Raw genomic sequence first — 15,502 nt, forward strand, 5'->3', positions numbered from 1 at the left:
GCCAGCGGTGGCGGCGGTGGCGGCGGTGGTGGCGGTGGACAGCGGTGGTGGGGTGGGCGGGGCCGCCGCAGGGCGCAACCTGCGTCAGGCTCCGGCGCGAACCGGACGCACGCAGACGCATGCCGTGGCGACCTGCCGGTACTCCACGTCGTACCGGTACTCGTCGTGCGCGCCACCTGGGCAGGGCCGACGTTTCAGCACCTTCATGGACCGCCTCACCTCCACCGAGTTGAGGTCACGAGTCTCCCTGTAGCCGCGGCTTGGGTCCAGACAGCCCCGGCAAAGGCACTCGGCCTCCGCGTACTTCGGGGGGTACGTGGTGGTGTCGTGGCGGATGCTGGATGTGGTGAGCCGGGTGGTGAGGGAGGTGTTGGGGGTGGCGGGGGAGAGAAGGCACGGCGCTTCGTTGGTCACCAATCAGAATCATCAGAAGCATCAGAGGGCTGTGTTTCGGTAAAGTCACGTAGATCGAAAAAAAAATGTAATAAAAAATTTAGTGATGATTGAAAGAACATTTAAAGTTCGATTTGAAATAAACTTTAAGAGTGAAAACGAAATAAAAAAATGACATTTTTTTTAAAATTCAAATTACAAAAAAAACATTGAAATTAAAATTAAAAAAAACTTAAACTTTAAACAAAAGCACAAAAACGCCCCCACGACGTTTCGGTTGCAAACCCAAGCCACGCGTTTGAGCTGATGGCCGGGTCAACTTTCTGAGGACGAGCTACAGAACTCAACGTGTAGAGGCCGTGACACCCGGTCAAATGTTTTGAGTCGCTTGAGTTCACTCTGAAGAGAGAGCGAGCGAGCGAGAGTTTCATAGTTTTCAAAGTTTCATTTATTTTTGGTATGGGCCTGTGAGCCATTCGGCTCTTGAATCGGGTGCAACCGCGGTGTGGACTCACACGTATCTCCACGGTGAGAGAGAGAGAGCGGGCGACGTGGACTCACACGTATCTCCACGGAGAGAGAGAGACAGAGAGAGAGCGGTGTGGACTCACACGTATCTCCACGGTGAGAGAGAGAGAGCGGTGTGGACTCACACGTATCTCCACGGAGAGTGACGTGGACTCACACGTATCTCCATGGAGAGAGAGAGAGAGCGATGTGGACTCACACGTATCTCCACGGTGAGCGAGAGAGGTGAGCGGTGTGGACTCACACGTATCTCCACGGAGAGAGAGAGAGCGGTGTGGACTCACACGTATCTCCACGGAGAGAGAGAGAGAGAGTGACGTGGACTCACACGTATCTCCACGGTGAGAGAGAGAGCGGTGTGGACTCACACGTATCTCCACGGAGAGAGAGTGACGTGGACTCACACGTATCTCCACGGAGAGAGAGAGGTGAGCGGTGTGGACTCACACGTATCTCCACGGAGAGAGAAAGCGAGAGAGGTGAGCGGTGTGGACTCACACGTATCTCCACGGAGAGAGAGAGTGACGTAGACTCACACGTATCTCCACGGTGAGAGAGAGAGGTGAGCGGTGTGGACTCACACGTATCTTCACGGAGAGAGAGAGAGAGCGAGGGGCGTGGACTCACACGTATCTCCACGGTGAGAGAGAGAGAGAGAGGTGAGCGGTGTGGACTCACACGTATCTCCACGGTGAGAGAGAGTGACGTGGACTCACACGTATCTCCACGGAGAGAGAGAGAGAGAGCGAGCGACGTGGACTCACACGTATCTCCACGGAGAGAGAGAGAGACGAACTCCAGCAGAAGTCGACCATCATCAGAGACTTCTACGGCAGCCTGTTCTCCCCTGAAGAAACATCGGAACCGGCCCAGGCGGAGGCATGGAGTGGTCTACCCACCCTGGGGGAAGACGGGAAAGAGCTGCTAGAGCAAAAGCTCACCAGGACTGACCTTGACGCAGCTGTAAGAGGACTGGCCCCAAATAAATCCCCAGGGTTAGACGGCCTAACAGGGGAGTTTTACGCCGCTTTTTGGCCATCCCTACAGGAGGACTACAGAGAGGTGCGGGAGGAAGCCTCAGTCACCGGGGGTGATGCCTCAGTCTTGGAGGAGGGCGTTGCTCACTCTGCTTCCCAAGAACGGAGAACCTGAGGCACCTACAAAACTGGCGTCCGGTCTCCCTCCTGAACACAGACTACTACAAAATATTGACGAAGGCTCTCTCCCCCTGCGACTGAAAGGGGTGATTGCACAAGTCGTACACGGGGACCAGTCCTACACCATCCCCGGACGAACCATTCACGATGGCATCTTCCTGGTCAGGGACCTCATCGCGGTTATCCCAGAGGTTGGGCATCCCAATCGCGGTTCTGGCCCTTGACCAGGAAAAGGCTTTTGACAGAGTGGACCACCACAAGTACCTGCTGGGAACCCTCAAGACCTTGGGTTTTGGGGATGCCTTTGTGCGAACGATCCGCCTGCTCTACACCAAGGCGGAGTGCGTGATCAAGATCAACGGCGCCCTCACTGCCCCGGTCAAATTCGAGCGAGGAGTGAGACAGGGATGCCCATTGTCGGGCCAAATTTATGCCCTGGCATTAGAGCCTTTCCTGAATCTCATAAGGCGGAGACTCAGCGGCCTGGTGCTGAGGGAACCAAGCGTCAAGTTGGTCCTGACGGCGTACGCCGACGACGTCCTCCTCCTCATCCTGCGCTCCCTGGCTGATGTCGCCCTGCTGCATGAGTGCCAGGAGGTCTTTTCGAAAGCCTCCTCATCAAAAATGAACTGGCAAAAGTGCAGCGGCCTGCTGGTTGGAGCGTGGGACATGACCGAGTGTCCCGAGAAGGCAAAAGCCATCAATTGGAGCACAACATCGCTGCTGCACCACCTGGGAGTGTTCCTCGGACCAGAGGAGGAACCACCGCAGAGGAACTGGGTCGAGCTGGAGTAGAAGGTGAAGGAGCGGCTGGCCACCTGGAGTCGCCTGTGCAAGTTCCTCGCCTTCAGGACAAAGACGTTGGCGGTGAACCAGCCGGTGACGTCCATGCGGTGGCACCGACTCTTCTCCCTGCACCCCACCAAGAGCCTCGTCAACGCACTTCAGAAGCGAGTCCTCGACTTCTTCTGGTCGGGTGGAGGACACCGAGGTCGCGGCTGGGGTCCTGGCCCTGCCACTGGACGAGGGCGGTCACGGGCTGGTGTGCGTGCGGAGTCAGCCGGCCACCTTCCGACTGCAGGCAGCGCAAAAGTTCCTGCACGCCGCCCCCTGCACCGGCCTGGAGCATCACGGCCTCCTTCCTCCTGAAACAGCTGGGGGGGTCTGCAGTGCTCCAAGCAACTATTCTACATGGACCTGCAGGGCCTCCCACTGGGACAGCTGCCACCCTTCTACAGAAGCGTCCTGCAGACGTGGAGCTCCCTCGCCGTCAGGAGGCTGAACTGACCGCGATCGGCCGAGGATCTGGTCTTCGAACCGATCCTCAGGAACCCCACAGACAAAGCTGCCATCCACCACCACCACTACCCCTGGCATGGAGAGGCGCCTCGCCAACGCGCGGCTCACCAGGATGGGAGATCTGGTGGAGCCTGAAACACGGAGGCCGGTGGCTCGGACCAGCAGACGTGGCCGCAAAGACAGGGCTACAGTCACTCCGGGTGGCTGCCCGGATCCTGGCCGAAGCCAAGGGGGCCTTCTCAGCGCCAGCGATGGGGAGAACGCCCCCCATCGGCGTTGGGGATGACGAGGCCCCTCTCGATCCCACTCCACCGGAGCTCTCAGTCGTGCCACTGCATCGCCAATGCCGACAAACGAAGGTGGATCACAACCTGTGCCGGCTAGAAGACCTGCCGGAGGTGGCCTTTGCAAATGTAAAGAGGAAGGTGCTCTACTCCTACATGGTCCGGTTTCACCAACAGGACACCCTGAGGAGCCACAAGGACCACGCCTGGAGGAAAGCCCCTGCCCTGCGTCTCTCCGGAGAGGCCTCGCTGGAGGCAACTCTACTGCAGACCGACGTACAACCGCATCGGCGACCTCAGCTGGAGCATCGCCCACGGCACCGTCACCACCAACGTCTCCCCGGCGCGCTTCACCGACACGTCCCCGGAGTGCCGGTTCTGCGGTAAAGCGGAGACGGTGGCGCACCGATACGTGGAGTGCAAGAGCCTGGACTCGCTGTTCAAGGTCCTGAGAAACATCCTCCTAAGGTTCAGCCTCCACTTCTCCCCGACGGTCCTCATCTTTGGATACCCGAAGGGCGACGGACCCCAACATCTTCAGGGGCTGGTCAACGTGCTCTTCGGCTACGCCAAGCTCGCCATATACAGGGCGAGGAAAGTGGCCCTGGAGGGGCAACGTCCGGCCAGCAGCCTGGGCATCTTCCGCGCTCTGGTCGGAGCCAGGGTGTGGCCGGAGTTCCGGCACGCACGGCTGACCCAAGCCGTGCCGGCCTTCAAGGAGCAGTGGGCGCTGGAGGAGGCCGTGTGCTTGGTGGCATATGACGGTAGAGAGCTCTGCATGCAGATCTAAGCTGCCCGTCGGAGGCCGTTTGACCGTGGGAAGGGCTGCGTGCAGATGCAGCACTTGTCGTAGTTATAAAGAAAAAAGAGAGCGAGCGAGAGAGAGCCAAATGGAGTAGGAAGAGAGGGGGCAGAGAGAGAGGGGGGGCGGCGGAGAGGGGGTAGAGAGAGAGGAGAGGCAGAGAGGGGGGTAGAGAGAGAGGGGGGGCAGAGAGGGGGGTAGAGAGAGAGGGTCTTTCGTTTAAAAGGGGGGCGGGGGGTTACATCAAGCAAAGCATTAAAAAAAAAACGAAATGATGAACGGAGCAAAGCGCCTACTACACCGAGCATCTTCTTGTTTCTACTGATCGTAAAAAAAAAGAGAGAGCGAGCAACGTGGACTCACACGTATCTCCACGGTGAGAGAGAGGTGTGAACTCACACGTATCTCCACGGTGAGAGAGAGAGAGAGAGAGCGAGCGACGTGGACTCACACGTATCTCCACGGAGAGAGAGAGAGGTGAGCGGTGTGAACTCACACGTATCTCCACGGTGAGAGAGAGAGAGAGAGTGAGCGGTGTGGACTCACACGTATCTCCACGGAGAGGGAGAGAGAGCGAGCGACGTGGACTCACACGTATCTCCACGGAGAGAGAGAGAGAGAGCAAGCAACGTGGACTCACACATATCTCCACGGAGAGATAGAGTGAGGTGAGGGGTGTGGACTCACACGTATCTCCACGGAGAGAGAGAGAGAGAGCGGGCGACGTGGACTCACACGTATCTCCACGGAGAGAGAGAGAGAGAGCGGGCGACGTGGACTCACACGTATCTCCACGGAGAGAGAGAGAGAGAGAGGTGAGCGGTGTGAACTCACACGTATCTCCACGGAGAGAGAGAGAGAGCGAGCGAGGTGAGCGACGTGGACTCACACGTATCTCCACGGAGAGAGAGAGAGAGAGCGGGCGACGTGGACTCACACGTATCTCCACGGTGAGAGAGAGAGAGAGCGGGCGACGTGGACTCACACGTATCTCCACGGAGAGAGAGAGAGAGAGAGCGAGCGAGGTGAGGGGCGTGGACTCACACGTATCTCCACGGAGAGAGAGAGAGATAGAGTGAGGTGAGTGACGTGGACTCACACGTATCTCCACGGAGAGAGAGAGAGAGAGAGCGAGCGAGGTGAGGGGCGTGGACTCACACGTATCTCCACGGAGAGAGAGAGAGAGGGCGAGCGAGGTGAGGGGCGTGGACTCACACGTATCTCCACGGAGAGAGAGAGAGAGAGAGCGGGCGACGTGGACTCACACGTATCTCCACGGAGAGAGAGAGAGCGAGCGAGCGAGAGAGAGCGAGCGACGTGGACTCACACGTATCTCCACGGCGACAGAGCCCTCATGGCCACGTCTCCACCCGGCTGCTCATCCAGGGCGACTCCCCCAGGGTCACTTTTCAGCGAACCCTGCGGGCAATTCGCAGCAGCTGAGCTGCCACCGCCACCGCCACCACCACCACCGCCAGCGCCGCCACCTCCTCCTCTCTTGACGCGCCTTCCCGCAGCCTCCTCAAGGGCTTGGGCGAGTCGCACCATGTCGAGCTGCCTGGCGTCGTGGACGCTCTTGCCCCAGTAGGTCTCCAGGAGGAGCGCCTCGTCCGCCTCCCTGAAGCACCGTGACTTCTTGCTCCTGCCGCTGCCGGTGCCTTTGCCTCCCCTTCCGCCGCCGCCTCCTCCGCCGCCTCCTCCTCCTCCTCCGCCTCCTCCTCCGCCTCCTCCACCGCCTCCTCTATCGCCTCTTCCACCCTTCGCTCCGGACTTGGCCTTGGAGGCGGCGCTGGGATGGGCGGAGGCCATCAGCAGCAGGAGGATGGGGACAGCGGCGGAGAGGGCCTGAGCGGGTTCCAGACGAGGAGGAGGAGAAGGAGGAGGTGAGGGTGGTGGTGGTGGTGGTGAGGGTAGTGGTGGTGGTGGTGGTGGTGAGGGTGGTGGGGGTGGTGGTGGTGGTGGTGGTGAAGATGGTGGTGGTGGTGAGGATCATGGTGGTGGTGGTGATGGTGGTGAGGATGGTGGTGGTGGTGAGGATGGTGGTGGTGGTGGTGAGGATGGTGGTGGTGAGGATGGTGGTGGTGGTGAGGATGGTGGTGGTGAGGATGGTGGTGAGGATGGTGGTGGTGATGATGGTATTGGTGTTGAGAATTGTGGTGGTGGTGCAGATGGTGGTGGTGGTGAGGATGGTGGTGGTGGTGCGGATGGTGGTGGTGGTGGTGGTGGTGAGGATGGTGATGAGGATGGTGGTGGTGAGAATGATGGTGGTGGTGAGGATGGTGGTGGTGAGGATGGTGGTGGTGGTGAGGATGGTGGTGGTGGTGAGGATGGTGGTGGTGGTGATGATGGTAGTGGTGAGGATGGTGGTGGCAGCGGTGGTGAGGATGGTAGTGGTGGTGAGGATGGTGGTGGTGGTGAGGATGGTGGTGGTGGTGAGGATGGTGGTGGTGAGGATGGTGGTGGTGGTGAGGATGGTGGTGGTGGTGAGGATGGTGGTGAGGATGGTGGTGGTGAGGATGGTGGTGGTGAGGATTGTGGTGGTGGTGGTGGTCGTGAGGATGGTGGTGGTGGTGGTGGTGAGGATGGTGGTGGTGGTGAGGATGGTGGTGGTGAGGATTGTGGTGGTGAGGATGGTGATGGTGGTGAGGATGGTGGTGGTGGTGAGGATGGTGATGGTGGTGAGGATGGTGGTGGTAGTGAGGATGGTGGTGGTGGTGAGGATGGTGGTGGTGGTGGTGAGGATGGTGGTGGTAGTGAAGATGGTGGTGGTGAGGATGGTGGTGGTGGTGATGACATAGACATCCATAGAGATACATAGACCCACAGACATACATAGAGACCCATCGAGACCCATAGAGACCCATGGAGACCCATAAACAAACTACGGAGCGACTGTGTAGCGTCTTGTTTCAGAAGCGACCTGGGCCATCAACAATTGATAACAGCTAAACCACGTGGCTCAGCATCGTCATCATGACCACCACGTGGACATTGATAGCAGCTCAACCACGTGGTTTAGCATCGTCATCATCACCACGTGGACATTGATAGCAGCTCAACCACGTGGTTTAGCATCGTCATCATCGTCACCACGTGGACATTGATAGCAGCTCAACCACGTGGCTCAGCATCGTCATCGTCACCACGTGGACATTGATAGCAGCTCAACCACGTGGTTTAGCATCGTCATCGTCACCACGTGGACATTGATAGCAGCTCAACCACGTGGTTTAGCATCGTCATCGTCACCACGTGGACATTGATAGCAGCTCAACCACGTGGCTTAGCATCATCATCACGTGGACATTGATAGCAGCTCAACCACGTGGTTTAGCATCATCGTCATCATCGTCACGTGGACATTGATAGCAGCTCAACCACGTGGCTTAGCATCGTCATCATCACCACGTGGACATTGATAGCAGCTCAACCACGTGGATTAGCATCGTCATCATCGTCACCACGTGGACATTGATAGCAGCTCAACCACGTGGCTTAGCATCATCATCACCACCACGTGACCATTGATAGCAGCTCCACCACGTGGCTTAGCATCGTCATCGTCACCACGTGGACATTGATAGCAGCTCAACCACGTGGCTTAGCATCCTCATCATCATCAAGTGGACATTGATAGCAGCTCAACCACGTGGTTTAGCATCCTCATCATCATCAAGTGGACATTGATAGGGCAATAGACACGGAGGACCCGGAGAGACAAATCCCCGCAGTGACCACGGGGAGAGAGACGCAGACTCCACATCTACAGCAGCAGCAGCAGGCGTCGTCAGGGTCGGGATAGCACCCACGACCTCCTGTAGACCAGGCGAGGTAGTCAACATCTCCTAGCCACCGTGATGATGATGATGAGAGAGAGACGCAGACTCCACATAGCCTGGCACAGCCGTCAACCCATAGCACCTGAGTCTGTTCCGTGACCTCCTCCTGCACTGTCTGTGTGTGTGTCTGTGTGTCTGTGTGTGTCTGTGTGCTTATGACCGACTCCAGTTTAACAGCAGAGGTCTCACTCCGAATCAGTCGAGCGGCAATATCTTTTCATCGGTTGCGTAACGCTGTGTGGAAGCTACCTGGTCTGTCGCTTCGTACTAAGCTTCAGGTATTCTCCGCCACGGTCATTCCCTCCCTTCTCTACGCTTGCGAAACGTGGACCCCCCTAATGGAACATCTTCGCCGGTTAGAAACATTTAGGCTGGCCTGCCTACGATCCATCCTGGGTTTAACCAGACTGGATGGTGTGAGGAGCTCACAAATCCTTGAAAGATCTGGGCAGGGTCCCATCGGTGAGTTCCTCCGGCGGGCAAGGCTGCGATGGCTGGGTCATGTAGCCCGCATGCCCAGCCACCGCATGCCGAAACAGCTTTTGTTCGGCCGGATTGAGGGGGCTAAGCGGGCGCGGCACGGGCTAGAGAAGAGATGGAGTGATGTGGTACAGGAGGACGTGGAGCTGAGTGGACTTGCCGATGACTGGTATCAGCGGTGTCAAGATCGGCCTCTGTGGAGGAGGCTCGTAAAGGACGCTACTGGGCAGTTGGAGGCAGTCGCCCTCCAACAACAACGGAGGGCGGAGGAGCGACGCTCACAACAATGAGCGGAGCGCCGGGTGGCTAAAGCACAGCAGATTGGCACAGTAAGGGGCACAGGTGGTGCATCAGCCAGTCATCTCATTCAGTCAACCCGTGGCACCTGGGTCTGCCCCGTGACCTCCTGCCAGCGGGCGTTCGACACCTCACGTGGCCTCAGGGTGCACATAGCCTGGCACAAGCGTCGTGGTGACGTCACCGCCACTTAGTGGCGAATGGCGGTTTTTGTGTGTGTGTGTCTGTGTGTGTCTGTGTGAGTGTCTGTCTGTGTGTCTGTGTGTGTGTGTGTCTGTGTGTGTGTGTCTGTGTGTGTGTGACTCTGTGTGTCTGTGTCTGTGTGTCTGTGTGTGTCTGTGTCTGTGTGTCTGTGTGTGTCTGTGTGTCTGTGTGTGTGTGTCTGTGTGTGTGTGTCTGTGTGTGTGTGTCTGTGTGTGTGTCTGTGTGTGTGTCCGTGTGTTTATGTGTGTGTCTATGTGTGTGTCTATGTGTGTGTGTCTGTGTGTGTGTCTGTGTGTGTGTCTGTGTGTGTGTGTCTGTGTGTGTGTCTGTGTGTGTGTCCGTGTGTCTATGTGTGTGTCTGTCTGTGTGTGTCTGTGTGTGTGTGACTCTGTGTGTGTGTGACTCTGTGTGTGTGTCTGTGTGTCTTTGCTCGTCGTAACTTACCAGCAGGCGGACGACGTCGACTCGCATGGCTTCTGATGTGCACGCACGTAGAGCCGACGTTAACACACCAGGCTGATAGATAGATAGACTGGTAAGACAGACTGGGAGACAGACAGAGACAGAGAGAGAGCGAGACAGAGAGACAGAGAGAGAGAGACTCATGGGCAGCTGGACGGACTGGCGGACACGGACAGAGAGAGAGACAGAGAGGGAGAGACAGAGAGAGAGACGCGGGGTTGGTAGTCGGAGTGGCGGAGCGAGTGATTTAGAGTCTCACTCACCTGTGGTGGCGCCTCTCGCCCCCCACGCACGGAGTCTTTATGGGGAGCGGCGCGGATTTTCCCGAGAGCGAGATAGAGAGAGAGAAAAACACGCGGAAGAATGTGGGACGGCTTCACGCACTCACACAAACACACACACAAACACACACACACATATACACATATATACATACATACACACATACATACACACACATACACACACATATACATACATACACACACATACACACACATACACACATATACACACACACATACACACACACATACACACATACACATATACACACACACATACACATATATAACACACACACACATACACACACATACACATACACACTCACATACACACATACACACACACTCACACACACAAACACACACACATACACACACTCACGTACACACACATACACACACACATACACACAGACACACACACAGACACATACACACACACAGACACACACATAGAAACACACACACACACACACAGACATACACAAACACACAGACATACAAAGACACACACACTCACGTACACACACATACACACACACATATAGCACACATACACACAGACACACAGACACACACACACAGACACACACACAGAAGCACACACACACAGACATACACAGACACACAGACATACACAAACACACATACACACACACATACACACACTCACATACACACATACACACACTCACACATACACACATACACACACATACACACACACACAGACACACAGACACACACAGACACATACACACACACACAGAGACACACACAGAAACACACAGACACACACACAGACACACACACACAGACACACAGACACACACACACAGACACACACACAGACACACACATACACACACACTCTAAGGTATACACACACTCACATACACAAACTCACGTTAACTACCTCGCCTGGTACGCAGGAGGTCGTGGGTTCCATCCCGACCCTGACGATGCCTGCTGCTGCTGTAGATATGGAGTCTGTGTCTCTCTCTCATCATAATCATCACGGTGGCTAGGAGATGTTAACTACCTCGCCTGGTCTACAGGAAGTCGTGGGTTCCATCCCGACCCTGACGATGCCTGCTGCTGCTGCTGTAGATGTGGAGTCTGCGTCTCTCTCTCATCATCATCATCATCACGGTGGCTATGAGATGTTGACTACCTCGCCTGGTGTACAGGAGGTATATGTAGAGTCTGTGTCTCTCTCTCATCATCACGGTGGCTAGGAGATGTTGACTACCTCGCCCGGTATACAGGAGGTCTATGTGGAGTCTGTGTCTCTCTCATCATCATCATCACGGTGGCTAGGAGATGTTGACTACCTCGCCTGGTCTACAGGAGGTCTATGTGGAGTCTGTGTCTCTCTCATCATCATCATCACGGTGGCTATGATATGTTGACTACCTCGCCTGGTACACAGGAGGTCTATGTGGAGTCTGTGTCTCTCTCTCATCATCATCATTACGGTGACTAGGAGATGTTGACTACCTCGCCTGGTATACAGGAGGTCTATGTGGAGTCTGTGTCTCTCATCATCATCATCATCACGGTGGCTAGGAGATGTTGACTACCTCGCCTGGTATACAGGAGGTCTATGTGGAGTCTGTGTCTCTCATCATCATCATCACGGTGGCTAGGAGATGTTGACTACCTCGCCTGGTCTACAGGAGGTCTATGTGGAGTCTGTGTCTCTCTCTCATCATCATCACCATCACGGTGGCTAGGAGATGTTGACTACCTCGCTTGGTCTACAGGAGGTCTATGTGGAGTCTGTGTCTCTCATCATCATCACGGTGGCTAGGAGATGTTGACTACCTCGCCAGGTCTACAGGAGGTCTATGTGGAGTATGTGTCTCTCTCTCATCATCACGGTGGCTAGGAGATGTTGACTACCTCGCCTGGTCTACATGAGGTCTATGTGGAGTCTGTGTCTCTCTCTCATCATCATCATCACGGTGGCTATGAGATGTTGACTACCTCGCCTGGTGTACAGGAGGTCTATGTGGAGTCTGTGTCTCTCTCTCATCATCACGGTGGCTAGGAGATGTTGACTACCTCGCCCGGTATACAGGAGGTCTATGTGGAGTCTGTGTCTCTCTCATCATCATCATCACGGTGGCTAGGAGATGTTGACTACCTCGCCCGGTCTACAGGAGGTCTATGTGGAGTCTGTGTCTCTCTCATCATCATCACGGTGGCTAGGAGATGTTGACTACCTCGCCTGGTATACAGGAGGTCTATGTGGAGTCTGTGTCTCTCATCATCATCATCACGGTGGCTAGGAGATGTTGACTACCTCGCCTGGTATACAGGAGGTCTATGTGGAGTCTGTGTCTCTCTCATCATCACGGTGGCTAGGAAATGTTAACTACCTCGCCTGGTATACAGGAGGTCTATGTGGAGTCTGTGTCTCTCTCTCATCATCGCGGTGGCTAGGAGATGTTGACTACCTCGCCTGGTCTACAGGAGGTCTATGTGGAGTCTGTGTCTCTCTCTCATCATCATCATCACGGTGGCTAGGAGATGTTGACTACCTCGCCCGGTCTACAGGAAGTCTATGTGGAGTCTGTGTCTCTCTCATCATCATCACGGTGGCTAGGAGATGTTGACTACCTCGCCTGGTATACAGGAGGTCTATGTGGAGTCTGTCTCTCTCTCATCATCACGGTGGCTAGGAGATGTTGACTACCTCGCCCGTGGCCTCCCGCCACCCTCTTCATTTAGAAGTCTGCACTAAAGGTCAAGAACCACTGGTGTAGTGTATAGTGTAGTGTATAGTGTAGTGTAGTGTGTAGTAGTGTATAGTGTAGTGTATAGTTGTGTATAGTGTAGTGTATAGTGTAGTGTATAGTAGTGTAGTGTATAATGTAGCGTATAGTGTAGTGTATAGTAGTGTAGTGTATAGTAGTGTATAGTGTAGTGTATAGTGTAGTGTATAGTAGTGTAGTGTATAGTAGTGTAGTGTATAGTGTAGTGTATAGTGTAGTGTATAGTTTAGTCTATAGTCTAGTGTAAACTAGTGTATAGTGTAATGTAGAGTAATGTAAAATAGTGTATAGTGTAGTGTATAGTGTGTAAAGTAGTGTATAGTGTCGTTTAGAGTAATGTAAAGTAGTGTGTAGTGTAGTGTATAGTGTAGTGTAAAGTATTGTATGGTGTCGTTTAGAGTAATGTAAAGTAGTGTGTAGTGTAGTGTAAAGTAGTGTATAGTGTCGTTTAGAGTAATGTAAAGTAGCGTGTAGTGTAGTGTATAGTGTAGTGTAAAGTAGTGTATAGTGTCGTTTAGAGTACTGTAAAGTAGTGTATAGTGTAGTGTAAAGTAGTGTATAGTGTCGTTTAGAGTAATGTAAAGTAGTGTGTAGTGTAGTGTATAGTGTAGTGTAAAGTAGTGTATAGTGTCGTTTAGAGTAATGTAGTGTGTAGTGTAGTGTATAGTGTAGTGTAAAGTAGTGTATAGTGTCGTTTAGAGTAATGTGAAGTAGTGTGTAGTGTAGTGTATAGTGTAGTGTAAAGTAGTGTATAGTGTCGTTCAGAGTAATGTAAAGTAGTGTGTAGTGTAGTGTATAGTAGTGTATAGTGTCGTTTAGAGTAATGTAGTGTGTAGTGTAGTGTATAGTGTAGTGTAAAGTAGTGTATAGTGTAGTTTAGAGTAATGTAAAATAGTGTATATTGTAGTGTATAGTGTAGTGTAAAGTAGTGTATAGTGTCGTTTAGAGTAATGTGAAGTAGTGTGTAGTGTAGTGTATAGTGTAGTGTAAAGTAGTGTATAGTGTCGTTTATAGTAATGTAGTGTGTAGTGTAGTGTATAGTGTAGTGTAAAGTAGTGTATAGTGTAGTTTAGAGTAATGTGAAGTAGTGTGTAGTGTATAGTGTAGTGTAAAGTAGTGTATAGTGTCGTTTAGAGTAATGTAGTGTGTAGTGTATAGTGTAGTGTAAAGTAGTGTATAGTGTCGTTTAGAGTAATGTGTGTAGTGTAGTGTATAGTGTAGTGTAAAGTAGTGTATAGTGTCGTTTAGAGTAATGTAAAGTAGTGTATAGTGTAGTGTAAAGTAGTGCATAGTGTCATTTAGAGTAATGCAAAGACGTGCCAAGATTTTATTTTTCGACGGTGACTCATCGAAATACACAAATTGTGCAGCGGGAAAATGCAAACGAATCCCTAAAAAAGCGATTAACTTCTTTCTGAGAAGGGAAGCAATGAAATAATAGAATCTGATTGTTTTCTACTTTTATTATTTTATTGTTTCCCTTCTACGTGACTTTACCGAAAGAACCAATAATATGAATCGCTGCAGTCACGAAAGCTTTAAATCAAAACAACAACAACATCAACAAACGCACACTATAAACACAGACCCTGTAGAGGTTCAGCAATGTATAAGATGATATGTAAACGCGTGGATACACTGCACGCATGAATGTACCGTGCACCGGTGAACGATTACGGATCATTGCCAGGTGAGATGTGGGGTGGGAAGCAGCGGACGTTCAAGTAGAAGTGGTGAGTTTATGGTGCAGTGGTGAGTCTATGGTGCAGCGGTGAGTCTATGGTACAGTGTTGAGTCTATGGTGCAGTGGTGAGTCTATGGTGAAGTGCTGAGTCTATGGTGCAGTGCTGAGTCTATTGTGCAGTGGTGAGTCTATGGTGCAGTGTTGAGTCTATGGTGCAGTGTTGAGTCTATGGTGCAGTGGTGAGTCTACGGTGCAGTGTTGAGTCTATCGCGCAGTGTTGAGTCTATGGTGCAGTGGTGAGTCTATGGTGCAGTGTTGAGTCTATGGTGCAGTGTTGAGTCTATGGTGCAGTGGTGAGTCTACGGTGCAGTGTTGAGTCTATCGCGCAGTGTTGAGTCTATGGTGCAGTGGTGAGTCTATGGTGCAGTGTTGAGTCTATGGTGCAGTGTTGAGTCTATGGTGCAGTGTTGAGTCTATGGGCAGTGTTGAGTCTATGGGCAGTGTTGAGTCTATGGTGCAGTGTTGAGTCTATGGTGCAGTGTTGAGTCTATGGTGTAGTGTTGAGTCTATGGTGCAGTGTTGAGTGTATGGTGCAGTGTTGAGTCTATGGTGCAGTGTTGAGTGTATGGTGCAGTGTTGAGTCTATGGTGCAGTGCTGAGTCTATGGTGCAGTGTTGAGTCTATGGTGCAGTGTTGAGTGTATGGTGCAGTGTTGAGTCTATGGTGCAGTGGTGAGTCTATGGTGCAGTGTTGAGTCTATGGTGCAGTGTTGAGTGTATGGTGAAGTGCTGAGTCTATGGTGCAGTGTTGAGTCTATGGTACAGTGTTGAGTCTATGTGCAGTGTTGAGTCTATGGTGCAGTGTTGAGTCTATGGTGCAGTGTTGAGTCTATGGTGCAGTGTTGAGTGTATGGTGCAGTGTTGAGTCTATGGTGCAGTGGTGAGTCTACGGTGCAGTGTTGAGTCTATGGTGCAGTGGTGAGTCTATGGTGAAGTGCTGAGTCTAT

The 15,502-nt window shown here is 53.0% G+C and overlaps 1 protein-coding gene across 1 annotated transcript; it reads right to left on the minus strand.

Annotated features, from left to right (window-relative positions):
• On the minus strand, positions 1 to 10,199 carry LOC116937893 (uncharacterized). The gene is made up of 3 exons (XM_032945012.2): positions 9,728 to 10,199; positions 5,791 to 6,308; positions 1 to 337 (listed from the first exon to the last, which is right to left on the minus strand). The coding sequence occupies exons 1-3, from the start codon at positions 9,887 to 9,889 to the stop codon at positions 85 to 87; spliced, it is 933 nt and encodes a 310-aa protein (XP_032800903.2). The 5' UTR covers positions 9,890 to 10,199; the 3' UTR covers positions 1 to 84.
• Positions 10,200 to 15,502: the final 5,303 nt, after the last annotated feature.

This window comes from Petromyzon marinus, chromosome 69 (assembly GCF_048934315.1).
Source record: "Petromyzon marinus isolate PM22_M1 ecotype Great Lakes invasive population chromosome 69, UKy_Petmar_22M1.pri1.0, whole genome shotgun sequence".
In the NCBI taxonomy this organism is placed as follows: domain Eukaryota; kingdom Metazoa; phylum Chordata; class Hyperoartia; order Petromyzontiformes; family Petromyzontidae; genus Petromyzon; species Petromyzon marinus.

Bases quoted from the DNA above. Each gene is read 5' to 3' on its own strand.
- LOC116937893 (XM_032945012.2), bottom strand. From the start codon at position 9,889: ATGAGTCTCTCTCTCTCTGTCTCTCTGTCTCGCTCTCTCTCTGTCTCT. The intron at 6,309-9,727 runs GTAAGTTACGAC...GAACCCGCTCAG, and splicing joins TCGACGTCGTCCGCCTGCTG to GCCCTCTCCGCCGCTGTCCC. The intron at 338-5,790 runs GTGAGTCCACGT...CACCACATCCAG, and splicing joins CTGTCGCCGTGGAGATACGT to CATCCGCCACGACACCACCA.